The sequence below is a fragment of the Phoenix dactylifera genome, chromosome 17 (genome assembly GCF_009389715.1).
Source record: "Phoenix dactylifera cultivar Barhee BC4 chromosome 17, palm_55x_up_171113_PBpolish2nd_filt_p, whole genome shotgun sequence".
Classification (NCBI taxonomy): Eukaryota; Viridiplantae; Streptophyta; class Magnoliopsida; order Arecales; family Arecaceae; genus Phoenix; species Phoenix dactylifera.
Window position 1 is genome coordinate 543,338 of NC_052408.1, and position 17,773 is coordinate 561,110.

The 17,773-nt window shown below is 36.6% G+C and overlaps 1 protein-coding gene across 1 annotated transcript; it reads left to right on the plus strand.

Moving 5' to 3' along the window:
* Positions 1-1,459: 1,459 nt before the first annotated feature.
* Positions 1,460-17,108, plus strand: LOC103715068 (E3 ubiquitin-protein ligase BIG BROTHER-like). Its single transcript, XM_008802577.4, has 8 exons — positions 1,460-1,795; positions 3,173-3,328; positions 7,911-8,148; positions 9,214-9,278; positions 9,373-9,417; positions 11,034-11,158; positions 13,981-14,089; positions 16,858-17,108. The coding sequence occupies exons 1-8, from the start codon at positions 1,475-1,477 to the stop codon at positions 16,891-16,893; spliced, it is 1,095 nt and encodes a 364-aa protein (XP_008800799.2). The 5' UTR covers positions 1,460-1,474; the 3' UTR covers positions 16,894-17,108.
* The last annotated feature ends 665 nt before the right edge of the window (positions 17,109-17,773 follow it).

Here is a 17,773-nt window from a genome sequence, read left to right on the forward strand (position 1 = left end):
AAGGGCTCTAGGGATCATTGGGGAGAAAAGAAATAAAGAAAATTTTTCTTCTTCTCATATTTTTTTTAAGTTTCTTTTGAGTTATCTGAAAGCGTGAACGTGCTCTTCTTTCTTCCCTGGAGGCGCACTAACGGAAAAGACATGGTTCTGTATTGGGTCGTCGTATCTCTAGGAGATTTGTGCCAGCAAACCCGTGCGTGGGGGGTATAAACTTTCCTGAGACAACGCATCAGCGTGCTTTGATCCACAGGCCATCTTCTCTCTCTTTCTTCATTTAATTATTATATTGTCAAGTTAATTATTTGCTAGTTTATTCTTCTTATTTACTGTTTTTGAATATTAGAAATATTTCATTTATCAATTATATTTATGCATCTAGGCTAACAATACACACCTTGGTTCAGTCCAGCATTATCAGAATGGAAAATGAGATGTCTACTACTCAAAAACAGTGTATTTATATGTAGCCACTTGTCTATTGGTATGTGAAATTTTTCTCCCTAGCATATGTATCATGCACATATACTATAAGGTTAGCATCAATGTGACAACCACCTTGTCCTCATCTGCAAACCATGTTATCGATATTTGAAGAAGTTGGATAGGACTGAAGTAAATTGTGTTGCCACCAAGGTGGTAGCTCAGTGGAATTGGGCGTTGTCTTCTAATCGCATGGTTCCAAGTTCGAATCGCCCTGTGCGTCGATTAAAATATCGTGACACTGCTTGGACATGAGGTCTAGGAGCGCTTATTGGTCCGCTGGTAGTTTTAGTGGTGCCAGATGTGATGTACTCACCCTTAGGTGGGGAGGGTATGAGTAAAAATTTGTTTGCCCGCATCGAACATTCTTCTGGCGGGGCGGGGGCCCAGTAGGGGCTGTTACGCGGAGGTGGGCTTGTCCCTTCCTTTCCTTTATCTAATTTTTTTTTAGCCAAAAAAAAAGGTATATTGTGCTTAAAAGATATATGTATATGAAGCCAGCTAAAAAAAATAGATTTGAATTTATGAACAAAAGAATTCAAGTACATATCCTTAACATGAGAATGACATTTTAATGTAACATTAAGTGCCAAAAAAAATATAATTATTCTTTAATAGATTTAATTTCTAAATTTATGAGCGTTACATTATCATATTTATTTATTCTTTACAATTCATCTTCATGCTTTCAAGAAATATAGTAATTTAGTAACTTCCATGCATGGTAATAACGACAGCATCTATCTGATCTACAAGTCTGGCCAAATAATATACAAGTTGTTGACCCCAAGTCTTTTTTTTTTTTTGTTTTTGGTTGACCCCCTAGTCGTCTTCAAATGCTCGGTGCCCAAACTTCCTCCCATGGCCACAAACTGATTGAGTTCGCGGTTGAAATGGTCCCCCAAGGACAGCCATTTTCGCTACCTAATGGTATAAAAAACTTTAATCAGCCAATAACGTGCCTCCAGTGCTATACAAAACGAAGCCAAATGAAATGGACAGCCAGCTTGTGATGGAACCCATGAGCAGAAACCCACAAGAGAGAAAATCCAAAATTTTTAATGGATTACGTCCCAAAGACCTGTCTATTAGCCCACCAGTGGGAAGGTTCCCGAAAGGATTTGAAGCTGGAGTCACTCTCGTTGATGCAGACTGGCGGCCAATTCCTTGGACGATTTGGACCGCGGCTGAAGATCGTGGAGCCCAGGTTGGAACTTGCTTGGATGCTCGCCACCCACCACCTTTAAATATTTCTAAGATTCCGACCCATCGATTTGAAACTGACAAGAAGAAGAAGAAAGAGAAGTATCCGAAGGTGAGCTCCTCCTCCTCCAAATTATTTCACTCCATAATTCTTAGATTTTTTTCCCCTTTAAATTTGTTTCTTTAAGTAAAATGCGATGACTCGGGTGTATAATTCTCTCTTGTAATTTGCAAAGGAATAAGTGTCCTGTGGAGTTTCTCTCTTTATCTCAGTATTGAACTTTTGGATTCAGTTGGGTTAGAATTTGTTGTTGTTTTTCCTTATGCTGTTGAGTCAGTGTTTTGGTTGCTCAGAATCTCTTCTTTTCTGTTCTAGAAAGGATATTGCTGAGGACCGTTGTTAGTAACCTAACAATAATTAAATATTTATGCTTGTATAAATATGCTGTTATTGTTCGGATGAGTTGATGAGAACAACAGGAAAATGGATGATGGGAAATTGAGCTTAATACTTGTAGGAATGAATGTTTTGTGGTATGTTTTGTGTTTGTTGTAGAGAACTGGAAAAAAAAGTTTGCGTCTGTTGTTGTAATTTCTTTCTGGATCGTGACTCTAAGAACTACTGTAAAATTAGGCTGAGCATGAAGCTATTTTTAATTAAAAATGAAGTTATCTAGAGAATGATGTGTTTTTCTATATCTTTTGCTCTCGAACAACCATAATATCGAAGAATCAAAAGTCGAATGTAAATTGAGGGGTATGCTAGTTTTCATATTTGGTTTTTCTGAATATTGTTTCCTCTGATTGCTAAAAAAAAAAGAATATTTTTTTCTGTCCTATGTTGATTTGGTTCATGTCCTTCAAATGGTTGTAATATGTTTTCCTTTCTTTCCTCTAGTGGTACGAGTGCTCTATTTTAGTAAATTCGCCATGCATACAATGCGCTTTCTAGATTTCCTTTCTAGGAAGCCCAAAACAAATAGCTATACACCTTAAAAATGAAAAAATATAAAGTTTCTAGATACTTTTTCCTGATATTGCCATTATATGTATCGGCAAGTCTTGCCTCTTCTTTGCAGTTGGCTTTCTGAAAGCTTAGTGCTAACCCTTTTTTTTTTCATGAAATGAAGATTTCTAGAAGAATCAATGGTTCAGTTTGGAAAAATCGAGTAGTTAAGTTAATTTATATTGAGTTGATGTTTAGACTTTTCCTTCTTATAGGCTCACTTTTCGTGTTTACATTTATTTATAATATTGTCTTTTCTGTATATATTGTTGTATTGGCTGGTATTGATGCTTTTGCCTTAACAGTGACAAGGATTCACACAAACTGTTTAGTGATAGTTGTTTCCAGAAGTTGTTGCAACATGGAGAATTTTGATGTCGCATATAAAGTTCATGCTTCTTAGTGAATTGTTCAGTTTTTCTGTAAATATTATACACCTAGGCTGATCCTTTATGGTGCTTCAAAATCTGTGGATTGGAGCAGGCGTTCATCATGGCGGTGGAATTTGAAACGAAAGGGAAGCAGCAAGGAGGTGTTCATTATGTAAATGCTGGTGTTCCACGTGTTGTGGAAGGGAATTTTGACGAATTACATCCTGAATTTGGTAATCTCACACTCGTAGAGGTTCTTCAAGATCAGGTGAATTCTATAACTGGTGATATATAAATAGATAATGTGGTGATGCATCAAGTGTTTAATGTTTTTTGGGTTCGTCATTGGTGAAACGGACAAGAAACATGGACCTGGTCCGAGTCTTTTATATGCATAATTTGCTAAATTGAATGTTTTATATGTAGGCTATCAAAACTCTGCAATCTCTCTCTCTCTCTCTCTAAACTGTTACATTTCCTTAATATATAAGATTCTGTTATCCATGAGAGAGATGATTATAACTTAAGGTAAAGACTTTGAAAAAAGAAAAACCATAGTACATTCTTTTTAACATAAAAGCATTTGAAGCAAGATCCACCATACCGGTATCGGTCGGCGTACCAGTGGCGGGCAGTACCGGTATGGTACCGGTTTGTACTAGCTCTGTACCAGTCCCGTACCAGTCTGTACCTGTTCTATATCGGTCTGTACCGGTCCCGTACCGATCCCGTTGAATAGCCGAATTTTGGAGTTTCACATACCGGTCCCGAACCGGTCCCGTACCGGATTCCACGCTAATCCGGTACCGGTTCAGGGTAGTACCGGTACGTACCGGCCCATACCGGCATACCTTGATTTGATGTTTAGAAAAATGTGAAGAAGCAAATTTAGGATATTTGCTTGCACAAGAATGTTTTACTAAACTTTGATTACTTGATTGTGTACAAAAGTAACATATTAGAGAATGATCTATGCTGCCTAATGTTACCATATTGTTTTTTTGAGTTAAAAATGCAAAATCACGTAACCTGGAATGTCTTTTTCTTTCTTGTTGACGAAAGAATTGAATTAGGTCGAATCCCCCTTCATTAAATATGGAGTAAAAGCTACACATAACCTAGGATAAGATTTGCTGTATTGGTCGGTATTGGTTCGTACCATACTATTCCGTACCATACCGTACCATACCGATATGTAATATGGGGGTCTACTAATACTCGGTAGGCCAAACCGAATACTGTATCAAATGTACTAATTGTGAGGACCTATGTGGGTGTGTGTTTAGTCCCAGATTAGTTATTTGCTTGGTAGATCTTGAGTACTTATACAGAATCAAGAAATCCAAATAATACCTTCTGGCTTGCCATTTTGGGTGAGATTCTGCATTGTTACAAATGGTAGCAGAGCGAACTCGGCCCATAATTTATGTGGACTAGAGGATACTGTAGCACGAGTTTATAGAGGCTGACTACGGATCGATTGTAGTGCTTGTGATTAAATTTGAATAAATTTGAATTCTTAGCCTGATGAAGATGTCAGAACTTGAAGGGAGAGCATGTAAGGATCTGTGTGGGCATGTGTTTAGTTCCACATCGATTATTCGTCAAGGAGATCTTGAGTACTTATACAAAACTAAGGATTCCAAAAAATTTCTTCTGGATAGCCTTTTTGGGTGAAGTCTTGGATTGTTACAAATGGTATTATAGCAGATCCGACCTATAGCCCATGTGGACTAGGAGATATTGCAACACGGACTCATTGAGGCTAACTACGGGCCAATCGTGGGGCTTGTGATTAGATTTGAATGGATTTGGATCCTTAGCATGATGAGGATGTCAGCGCTTAAACGAAAGGAGTATGTGAGGATCTGTATGGGCGTGTATTTAGTCCTACATCAGTTATTCGCTAGGCAAATCTTGGGTACTTATACAGGATCAAAAAATTCAAAAAATACCTTCCGGCTAGTCTTTTTGGGTGAGTTTCTGGGTTGTTACAAATGGTAACAAAGCGAACTCGGCCCATAGTTTATGTTGGCTAGGAGACACTGTAGCACGGTTTTATAAAGGCTGACTATGGACCGATCATGGTGCTTGTGATTAGATTTGAATAAATTTGAACCTTTAATCTGACGAGGATATTAGGGCTTGAAGGGAAGAGTATGTAAGGATCCGTGCGAGCGTGTGTTTAATCTTACATTGCTTATTCGCAAAAGAGATCTTGGGTACTTATACAAGACTAAGAAATCCAAAAAATACCTTCTGGCTAATCTTTTTGGGTGAAGTTCTGGTTGTAGCACAGGCTTATTAAGACTAACTACGGGCCAATCATGGTGCTTATGATTAGATTTGAATGAATTTGGACCCTTAGCCTGACGAGGCTGTCAGAGCTTAAATGGGGGGAGTATGTGAGAACCCGTGCGGGCATGTGTTTAGTCCCACATTGGTTATTCGCTGGACAGATCTTGGATACTTATATAGGATCAAGAAATTCAAAAAATACATTCCGACGCCTTTTTGGATAAGTTTTTTGATTGTTACAAATAGTATTAGAGCGAACTCGGACTATAGTGTATATGGACTAGAAAACACTGCAGCACGGGTTCATAGATGCTGACTATGGGCCGATGGTGGTATTTGTAATTGGATTTGAATGAATTGGAACTCTAAGCCTGACGTGAACGTCAGGGCTTAAAGAGGGGGAGTATGTAAGGACCCGTGCAGGCATGTGTTTAGTCCCACATTGATTATTCGCCGAGAAAATCTTAGGTACTCATACAAGACTAAGAAACTCAAAAAATACGTTTCGGCTAGCTTTTTTGGGTGAAGTCCTGGGTTGCTACACTAACACTATAATTGGATTGTACCGGTTTGGGGTATGGTACCGAGATGGCGAACATTGACCTAAAGCATCTAATTTTACATTTAATCTAGATATAACATTACAAAGAATAGGAAGTGCAAGAGCATCTATCAATTATTCATTTATTTCTGGAAATGATTAGAGCCTAGCATGTATGCTTTTCGCTAAAGGAATAAAATGAAATGCAAAAGTGGATCTATGTTTCACTTTTACTGGCCTTCTCCAGTGAGCCTCTAGATGGTATTGGAGAGTAGCATGAGGCAAAGCGAGCATAAATGAACCTTCACAAATATTATGTTGTAGCATTTCTTGCTCTATGAAAAATAGATCAGTATCTTTTAACTTTCATTTGTTTTAATGATATATCTCATAAAGTGTCTTTTGAATTTTACACTTCTAAAAAAGATCAGTTTTATTAGACAATAGCCTTTAAGTTAAAATCTCAGGTTTTGCGATGGCTATGTTCAACTAGGTGTATAATTGATCCTTAATTAGTAATCAAAACTGGCATATGATATTTTCTAGTTAGCATATAAATTCTTAAATTATTTTGGTTGTGATTTTACATAATAATAAGTTAAGTTCAACACTCCTTAGGAACATGTGAGACCAAAGAGTGCAGAGCAGTCCAACAACGTCTGGTTCGGGGCGTACTGAGCCATGTCGGCAGTGGACCGGGATGGTTCTAGCATTCAAAACAAGAAATTGCCGAAGGAGGGGGAGAGGGAGAAGAAAAGAGAGGAAGAGAGAAAGAGCGGGAGGGAGAGGGAGAGGGAGGGAGGACTCCGCCCTCCGGACTCCTGTTTCATTGAAATAGAGGTCCAGGGGGGCAGAACCCATCCTTCATTCTTTCTATGCCACTCTTTGGCGGCCTCCATCTGTCTCCCTTTCTCTCCCTCTCCCTGTCTCTCCCTCTCTCTCTTTTCTTCTCTTGCATTCTTTCTCTCCCCCACCCTCTCTGCTGTGTCGAGTTGTGCTCCACCAGTCTCTACCGGTCTTCACCATCTCTCTCCCTCCCTTCTTCTCTTCCCTCTTCCTCTCCCTCCCTTCTTCTCTCTCTCTCTCTCTCTTTTCCTCTCTCCCATTCTTCCTCTCCTCCGCCCTCTCTACTATGTCGGTACGGGCTCGGCATGGAATGACACGAAGGCACACCGAATTGTGCCACCGGCCGATTGTTATAGGCCCAAGTATTAGCACAATGATCCTTGTGTGATATTGTTCAATAACTTACTATTTACTCACAAGAAGAAGATGCCTCTCTATATTCTAAATGCTAAAAGACAATATTGATTGAAAAATTAACTAGCATTACCATTTAGATCAACTTCTATTTGATGGATTACTATTTTATGTAATTTGGATGATTTAATGCATCGTATCTAGAGGAAAGCTAAACATATCATCTATTATGGTTTCGTAGTTAGCAACTTAGCAAGTCATAATCTTGTTCGGGACATTTTCTTCAATGAACTTTTATGTATGATTGACGAACATAACAATTTGCCTAACCACATTATGTTTTGCCAAGTCCAGTGATTCTTGTCATATAGTTTTTCTTTTAAAATTTTAATTGGGAACTTAATGACCTCTATTTCCCCTAAATTTTTATTATATTTTTGAAAAATATGCATTTTATTTCTATACATAATACATGAGTGGTGTGAGTTCATTTACCCTACAAGTAAAATCTTGAAACAAACCTTAAACTAAATCTCTAGTAATGGCATCCTTCATAGTGTTTTTTCCTTCTCTTTTCCTGTTTGCAGGATCAGAATCAGAAAAAAGCAGCATCATAATTTACATTTTTTGTACTTGGCACAGTCCTCATCTAAGCCTTTAAAAGTTGTTCATATATGGTCGGTATAATAAGATACAAGCTTTTATATACCATGACATTGCAATCACATGAGTTAATACCATAATCACTGAAAGTTGATATTTGGTTCAGTTAGTGGACGCTTTTTTGTGAATTTGCTGCCATTCTATGCAGGAAAGTGTATATCAGTCACTCCAGAGAAATGATGCTCAGAGTGATCTACCCAAAGCTTCAAGTAGTAATTCTAAACAGAATCATGATCATGGCCAAAGCGGTGGGGCGGGGAGCTCTTCAGAGACCATAAATGTTGATTCACAATTAGCAGCAGATGAAGCTTTAGCGAGGCAATTGCAAGAGTTCGAGAATTTACATGTTGATACTTCTTTCAGTGAATTCACTGGAACAGAAGCTGGTAAACCATAGCAGTTTTTAAATTTCAGGCTATTGAGGTTCTCATTGACATGTTAATTTGTTTATTATAAATTTATATGCAATATTTAAATATATTTTTATTCTGCATACTTTTTTATGCTTCAGTTTTGATTTTCCATAACGACCAGCCAATGCCTTTGCTGTCCGGGATCATATTGGCTACCATTCTTCATACAGTTTATGTTTGGGGCAACCTAAGGTTCTATATTAAGTATGTCTAATAAGTTTATCTAACATGTCAAATTCTGTGTCAATCAATTTGTGGCGAATATGCAAAAAATTATGGAAACAAGTGCACTTTAGAATTTTTCTCATTTTCTTAATAAAATATTTAAGGTTTCTACAATACCATACTTAGGAGAATTGCTATGTTTTTACAGATCTTCTGGTTACCAAATTATAAATATTATACTTAAAATAGTCACTATTCTGTTTTGAGTTATACATTCATAGTTTTGATCAAGGTTTTAAGCCTCAGTGGGGCTGAGGGTGTCCCAGCTATCCTATCCTATTCCTATGAGAAAATGAGAGCCGGACGGGGTTAGGACTCCAAAACCCATCCATGTAGGGAGACAAGAAGGAAGAGGAAAGAAAGGGAGGAAGGAAAGATGAAGAAAAGGGAAAAGTGAAAGGAAAGAAGAAGAAGATAAAGGAAAGATAAAGAAGAAGAAAAAGGAAAAAAATAAATGAAGGGATAAGAAAAAGAAAGAAAAGAAAAGAAAGGAAGCTAGAAGAAAAAGAAAAGAAGGAAAGAAAGAAGAAAAGGAAAGAAGAAAAGAAGGAAAGAAAGAAGAAAAGGAAAGAAAAAAAGAAAAGGGAGGATATCTACCAAGAAAGGAAAGGAAAGAAAAAGGGGAGAGCGACGGAGGATATCTACCAAGATGCATGACCGGGACCTCTGCCGGGACAGGGCGGGATAGCAGGATGTCCTGTTCCATAAAGAAACTAGGACACCTCCGTCCCACGGGATTTAAAACCTTGGTTCTGATTATGACCATTGGATAGTTATGGCAATTCTAATATTATTTGATAATGGTCTTTTAAGGTATAACTCCTGCAGAATCTTCAGTAGTCAATAGTGAACCAAATTCTACCAACGTGCCTGATGAGGTAAATTATTCTCAAGCATTATTTCTTTTACATGTTTTCTGCTCCAAATGGTTTGCATATCTGAAATTGTGAACATGTGATTGTGGATATGCAGGAAACCAGGCAAGATAATGTAGACCCAGATAATATGACTTATGAGGTGTGTTTGTCAGAAATTTTATGATATGATCTCCTTTTGAAGAGAACTGCAATCAGTATTAAACCTGCAAAATGAGTACTTAATCTTTATTAATTAGATGTAGCGTTCAGTTAATTTAAGTTGACTAACTAGGTATAATCTTAAGTCAGTTTAAGTTTTCTTAGACCTTTCTTAGTTTTGATAGAAAAATTGATTACATTTTGAAATTATTACTATGCTATCCTATATCATGCTGAAAACAGATAGAGATCAGCACAGTGAAAGAGAAACAAAAGCATGAAGTTAGTAGACTTCCTCTGAGCTGGAGGTTTCATTGTGGAGACATTATATTCTCCACGTCTGACTCATAATTTGAGTTTATGCAATCCTTTACATTTCATGTGCTACGAATCCTGATTGCATAGCTCAAGATGCAGATAGATTTTTGAGAAACATGTACAGAAAGTAGTAAAGGAGAGAATATATAGATGTGATGAACCTAATTAACCTAACTAGTGAGTCAATACGCAAGGATTTGCTTCCGAAGTTTGGTAAATATTTTTTCACAGAGGAAGTGTGAAATGATACAAAGTAGTCCATTTACACAAAAGATACTCACAAAAACAACTTTGACCTAGAGGAGAAGAAACCAAAATAAACTATTGGTTAGCTGCAATGGAGGTGGTATGTAAATCCAGAAGGAGGTCTAGGTGTGAAAAAATTAAAAGACTTTAACATGGCTCTTGTAAGAAAATGGTGCTGATGGTATGTTCTGGATGATATGCACCATGGAAAGCTTGATTAAGAACCTCTAATACAGAAGTTTGGTCCAAGGTATAGGAAGTCCATGGCCAACTAGTCGTCCTTACGGAGAGACATCATCCAATCGGCACGTCCAATGTGTAGAGTGGGACTCAAACTTGGTAAAGAGAAGTGCATTAATTTCTGAGTCAAAGAATCACTTGCATGTGCATCTAATATCAATTACAATTAGTGCACAATGTCAAAAATTGAAAATTTACTGTCTCTAATCATGTCGTAGTTTTGTATTTCCTCATATTATGATACTTGTTTGTGATGGATTGTCTTTGCATTACTGGAGCTTAAAGCACAACACATATAACCTAAGAATTGAAAAATCACTCCTTTATATGCTGTATCAACCAATGACTAGTGCACTCTGTCCTAGTACACCTCGGTTTGGTGAACCAGGCCCCTATATCACACTGTGTCCAGCCATGCTGACTCATAGATGTATCAACTCCATTTTTGCTCATTTGCATAAAGCCAGGCCAATCTCTGTACAATATTGGCAAGTGACCAGTATGCGTCCATATATTGACTTTTAAATCCTTGGTGTAACCAGAATCAGTAGCCATCCTTAACAAAGAGGAAATATAATCATTTTCTGATTTCACTGAAAAAGACTTTTGACAAATAGTATGCATATATGTGCAATATGTGTACCCTGTTAATGATTACAGGTTTATCATCTCCTTCTGTTGCTGGTTGGTTTCAAATCTAAAGTGCATCCAACAATTAAGTTATGATTAGATGTATGGCAATTGATTTCTTTTATACATATCTTGGTTTGCTGTTATGTATCTCTCTTCTCTCTTTTTTTTTTGTAATTCTAGGAATTGCAATCACTGGGGGAAGCCATAGGTAGTGAAGGCCGAGGGTTATCAGACGAGCTTATATCCTACTTGCCATCTTCAAGATACAAAACTGGGTTCTTTTCAAGAAAAGGCAAACATGAGGAGTAGGTTTTGCTATGCCCTTTTGGTACCTTATGTTTTTCAGCAAGATATGCTAACATATTGTAACCTGGTGTGCTTTGCTTTCATAATTTGGAAGTTCACTTTTGTTGATTTAATCATCTCGGTTATATGATTTTGGCTCCAATGCTGTTGTTCACCGAGATGTAGCATAATTATTTTCTGTATCGTTTAAGGGACCTTAGATAATTCTCCATTTGCCATAATTCTAGTGTTGTAAGGGGAGATTGTTAAGTGCTGCTGAGTTGTAACATCCTATTTTACCAAATTTTTGTTGGCTGTGGTGCAACTCCATGGAATCATCATCTGCAATTTTAGAAATATGGCTTATGTCCATTGTGTGACTCGAAAATAGTCAGAACTAGTGCCCGCAACTCGAATTAAACACACAGCAACAATACAATTTTTTGGCTTCCTCAAATGGTATCAGATCCATTGTTGGGTGGCTCAGATTTCTTCAAACAATGATATCCTTTTCATTTCATCATGAAATGATGAGCTTGGTACAACATTAATTTCACAAAACAATGAGAATCTAGATATCCAATTCTCAGCTGCTGATGCAAACATCTATACCTCTCCTCTGATGGCAAAGTAGGTGGCTGGGATCTGAAGCTATAGTCTTTTGAGGCCCAACTGGCTTAGCTGGAAACTGACTTAAACAACCAATAAAAGATGCTTTACATTAATTGTTCTGTAGACCAGTAGGTTGGTGATCATGATGTTCCATTTTATTTCATGTAATATTTTTAATTGAGAGTTTGACATGCAAAATTCAAGAACAAAAATTTTATTCTTCTCTTCGCAGTTTATTTAAAAATGTGTCAAGCTTTGACACAGGTACTGCATAAGGATCCTCATGCATAGCAGGCATTTAATGTACATATTTCAAAATGGATGGAATGAACAATTGTATCTTCACTCACTATTGCAATTTTCAATTGCAATTTCCATCAAGAAGCATGTCTTCAAGCATATGCACAAAGTCAGATCCAAACTTCCTAGGAAAAAACAAAACAACAGGAGATGTTTAAGTCGACATACCATGTCAATAGCCAGCTAGAGAATCAATGGTTAATTACCAGCCACCTTCTGTAAGAACTGTATCCAATGTTATTGTCACCAAGGAATCTTTCCAGATTTGTTCTTCTAGTTGGACCTGGCTTTTGAATTTTGTCATATTGAACTCCCTGAAGTTCTCCCAATTTTTTTGGGTTCTTTGTTTCAGTACCCATGAGAACCTTTCTATATTTATTTTGCTTCCTCGAGGAGTTCTCACCTATATTCGTGATTTGTGTGGTTTTCCACATGCATTTGGAGGAGGCAAAATTGAAAAAGGATATGAGCAAATTAATAGAAAACTGATTGAGATGATTTGAATGTATGCAATGTAATTCTGAACTTGTTGTAAGAAGAGGAGCTTGAGGATCTAGGAAGAGGAAGACCTAAGGTAACAATATTGATTGTTTTGAGGAAGGTTTTGGAAAGGCTCACAATAATATCAAATGTAGCTCTTAATAGTGTGATTGGAAAACGAAATCATATAATTGACCCCACATAATTTTGAGAAGCCTTTGTTGGTTATGACTATGTAGAATGCTAAAATATAACTAGGTATTTTTTGAGTTTCTTAGTCCTGTACAAGTACCCAAGTTCCATCGGCGAATAACAGATGTGGGACTAAACATACACTCGCACGGGTCCGCACATATTCTTTGCACTTTCTTCATAGCAATATTAATTAGCTACATTTTCTTTCTCTACTGTGTTAACAAGACTTGCGAAATTGTTATTCAAATTGCTACCAGATTGCTCATAATAGGGCGTACTTGTATATTGTCTATATTCTACTTACATAATGCATAAGTAGGCTATAAAGCAATGTAAATGTTACATGCAAGCAACATTTCAAATCTCAATTGTTCTGTTCCACATTGACCCCATATCGTGCATTGTACAACCCCTATTGACACTGACATATCATCTGGTTCAATGAACTATGAGTAGATACAGATGGCATGTGAACATTGCGGAGGCATATTACGAGATAAAGAAACCTTGTATAGGCTATATCTCTCATTGATAGACTATTTTATTTTAGTAATCTATTCAATTCTTACTCATGAAGTTCTAGTTTATAGTTCCAAGGTTCGGAGCACTGGTGCATAGCACCTTGTACTAAGCATACTGCACTATATTGGTACGGAACCAATACTCGGTGCAAGGACAAATAGAGTGTTGGTATGCCAAACCAATCCCATATTGGGTGTGCCAACATTGATACCGGTACAAGGCCGACACTGAAATGCAAACCTTGGTTTATAAATCTTACAAAAGCATATGATTACATAAGCTATCAGGATGGAAAGTTCAGAGAATATAGATAAACTAGAAAATTTGATACCATGGCGCTGTAAATATCTGTATGACCAGATCACATCCATACTTTATTTATTTATGTGAACAAGAAAATTCACATTTGTGCTTTATGCAGAATCTTGTCATATCCAGGAATATTTTGGCTTAACTTGGCCTACAAAAATTTTGATAATGATGAGCATATATACTTTTAAAGAAAACAGAAGCAAACATGAATCAGCAAATAACTGCAATACCATATGTCTGCAACGTGGCTTACTTTGATAAACAAAAGGAATGAAAGAATGCTTAAGAAACTAAGGCAGAAACAACTAAATGTGAAGTTTCATTTTTCATTTTGAGGAGCTTGTGCTAAAACTGCAGCCTTTTCTTAATAATTTTAGGCCTTTTTTTCTTCCTTGTGCTGATGTTTACGTTCTGTGTGTAGGTGTGTAATCTGTCAATCAACTTACAAGAACCGAGACAAGTTGATCACCTTGCCCTGCAAGCATTATTATCATTCAAAATGTATAAGCCATTGGTTGAAGATCAACAAGGTAATATTCATGTTGAATATGATTTCTGTCACTTATCATTTCTAAGTCAACTTTTTCTGTGCTTTCTTAAAGGCTTTTCTTTTTCCTCTCAAATTTCCAGGACATGATTTTCTACATATATTTTGACATACTTGATACTTCCAAATGTGCTTTTATTAAGCTGATTAGATGAAAGTAACAATATTGTATGCAAAATCTTCCAAAAGGAAGAACCTTACAAGGAGTTATATTGCGACATCCCCTGTTTTTTTTCTCTTAAAGTCTATCATAGGTAACAAGACTGAAACTGTAATAAACTGAATTATCTGTCTAAGTTTTGACTACTTAGTTAAGGCTATATCAGGTCAGATAAAAACCCAACAATGGTACTGGTATTTAGACTTAGATTCCAAGCTCCAATATGTATAGATTCTTGGAACCCTTGAATTCTAACTGCAACACAAGGAGTGTGTGAGAAACAAAGAAGACAAAGGAATCCAAAAGCATCAATAATCATTACCTTCTTTATTGGTAGTATCATTTCAACTTGCCTAACAAACTAGTTAACCTATCCTACAAAATCTATTGTAATTATAAGTGATTTTGCAAGACAACTTATTCAGTCTTCAATGACTATGTTTTCGTTTAGGCCACTTAGAGCTGCAATTGTCCCTGTGAAATAAAAAAAAAATAAAAAAAAACTTTGGCCATTTCCCCAACTTGTAGTAAAATGACTAACCTCTCTCTAACTCAAGTAGGTTTCAAAAATTGACATAAAAATTTTCTAATGTAAGAATATGGATAAATACCTGTCATACAAAGCTAATGGCAAAACTGTTCAAAAGATGGAGCTTCTATCTGCTATGAATGACTTTAAAATAAGAAAAATAAAACAACAAAGTCAGAACATGCGGCCAAAAAGTAAAGTATTGCTTCTTTATAAGATAACTGCAAGTATTACTATTCTAATGTCTACTGGAATTAAGCAGAGAACATATTAGTTTAGACATCGTTATGTCTATGAATTAAGACCATCATCCACATGCCTCAATCTTGTATACATGAGATTGCTTGAACACGTTCTTGTCCCATGTATTAATATTAGTTTTTCAACATGTGAATGCATATGAAAATACATTTCATTTGGTTTGTATTAATAATATTTCAGTATTGATTAGTGTTAAACAGCACAACTGGTAATGCAGAAAGATAAACTTATTCTTAAGAAATACAGTGGCCTTATATATCAAAGCCTTCTTTTGGTTAAACTCTCTGTTTCTCCGTAACAAGTGGTATCAAAGCCGATAGTTGATGATCATAGATAACTCTCGAAACTATAAAGGTGCCAAAATTGGTGACTTATGAAAAACGTTTGCATGATAGCTAGTAAAGTAGAAACATGGTAGCTGCAGTGTGCCGAGTTGATGCAGCAAGTAGATTTGATGGAGCAAGGCACTGGGTTTGAGCGTGGGCTTGGGATTGATTCTTTTAAGAGCTTATAGGAGTATGGTGAAATGTGGAGTTTGGAGTGTAGGCAATTCTTGGGTTTAAGCGGTAACACATTGTAGTGAACTATAGCTCTTGGAGAGTGGGCTATTGGACTAGAGCAGTAACACGTGCTGCACTTAAAAGAGTAATTGGGCTGAGGATCACATTTGAGGTTTAGTTCTACATAGGATAGTTAATGGGAGGTAGAAGGCTTGATATAGATGATTAGGCTGCAGCTTGCATATCAAGGTTTTGGTTTGATTTAAACTCCCCATTTTTCTCCAACATTCTTGACCATGTAGAACTAGAATTTTTTATCTGAATATTATGGATTTTGACCCACTAACAACTTCACACTATCGTATACTTGGAAATGAATCTGAGATATCGTTTTTCACCCCACGTATTTTAAAATTTAAGATTCTTGTTGCCTATTTTAACAGCTTTTGACAAGTAAAACAGGAACTTGTTTACTTGTCTTATGGCTAGAATAGATAGCCATTCATATTTCTCTCAAAAATAGCCATCCATATAGAAGGATGGAACTATAGGGATTTAGTCACCAAGAGATTCCAGTTGACCTGTCCTTATGTAGTTAACAAGGGAACCAATGAACTGTAAGCTAGAGAATGAATGAATTAACAACTTTAAATTGCATGTCACAATTACTAGAAAATGAAATAGCATGATATGGATTGGATCTATTCACCATAGTCAAAGGCATGCAAAAGCATACAGTTGTATGCCAAACCTTCTAGCAACCTTGAGACTCTTAATACAAGTTTATTTCTCCTATATCTCATGTTTTTAAAACTGAGGGTGAAGAATATAAAAATAGGAGCCAAAATATAATTGTATTGCAACAATCTATTTCTGGGAAAGATGGCTACGGTAGATACTATATTTGCTATGTAATCAGTTGTTTCTGCAGTTTTATAAAAGGAAAAATTAATTGCAGATTGTTGAATGGACTCAAAACTCTTATTTCTATTGATACTTATAAAACAATGCCTATATAGTAATGGTAACAGATATGTGTTGAATTAAGAGACTTTTTCTTGTCTCTGTTGGCCAATTGCTGGTAAACATGCATGCATGTATGTGCGTGCACCACCACACACAAGTGGTGTTATTCTTTAGTTTCATTTAGCTCACATGCTTTTCATGTGTGAGGTTCTTTTATTTATTGGTAGTGGAGTTCCATTGTATTTCTAATGCTCTCATATATTTGTAACATTTCACATACTCTGAGCCTTCAGTAAAATGGTTGAATCTTTGTCTCCATGTTGCTACTGAACCAGGCATGCCCAGTGTGCAATGAGGAGGTATTTGGGTGAAGGCAGTGCCCAACTAGAAATGTTCTGAATGATCTGGCAATAAATGATTCTCTTCATCTAAAAGACTTGGTTAAACATGCTAATGTATATTTCCTGTCATGATGTCACAAGAGCCGATGAGTTATGAAACTGAAATAATCTTTTAGTATGTAAAGGTCAATTTATATATCATGCTTTATATGGTAGAAAAAAGAAACCCAGAAAGATTAAGGTTAGCCAACTCGGTATTGGACTCTGTATTGGTAGTAACCAGTATGTATGGTACCAGTACCATACTATACCTACTAACTAGTATTTGACTGAAACCACTCTCAATTATTATGGCGGAAGGGTTAATTAGGCCCAAGCGAGGCCCTTATTGGGCTGACCCACCCGAACCACGGTTCCGAGTGGTTTGGCCCTCTAAGGACTAGAACCGAGTAGTTTGTGTCTCATACCATACTGATAAGTTGGGCCGAACTAATTACTATTTTCATTTGGCTATACTTGCAACGTAGGTCATTGTTGTATCTCTCTTGCATGTTTCTCATACCCCACCATGAACTGCTAGACTTTGTAGTCAAAGAAGTCACCAAAAAAGATTGCTTCTTTATTCATATTCTTTTTGGCTAAGCTTGGTCCTGTAATACTGAATATTGCACCCCGAAGGCGCACTCATACTTAGGTCCAATAACAAAAATAAAATAAATATCACACACAAAGAAAGCAATATTTAACATGGTTCAACAAACTTCTGCCTCCATCCATGGATGAGAAGAGAATATTCATTTTACATTTAGGAAAAACAATATGGGAAGAGATTAAAAAACCAACATCAAAAGAACAAATCCTATTTTTCTCTTCACATACCCAATTAGGTTTAAGATGTACTAACAGGGAT

Coding starts and splice junctions, on each gene's coding strand:
- LOC103715068 (XM_008802577.4), top strand. CDS start 1,475: ATGGACAGCCAGCTTGTGATGGAACCCATGAGCAGAAACCCACAAGAG. Junction 9,418..11,033: donor CAGATAATATGACTTATGAG/GTGTGTTTGTCA, acceptor TTGTAATTCTAG/GAATTGCAATCACTGGGGGA. Junction 14,090..16,857: donor ATTGGTTGAAGATCAACAAG/GTAATATTCATG, acceptor CTACTGAACCAG/GCATGCCCAGTGTGCAATGA.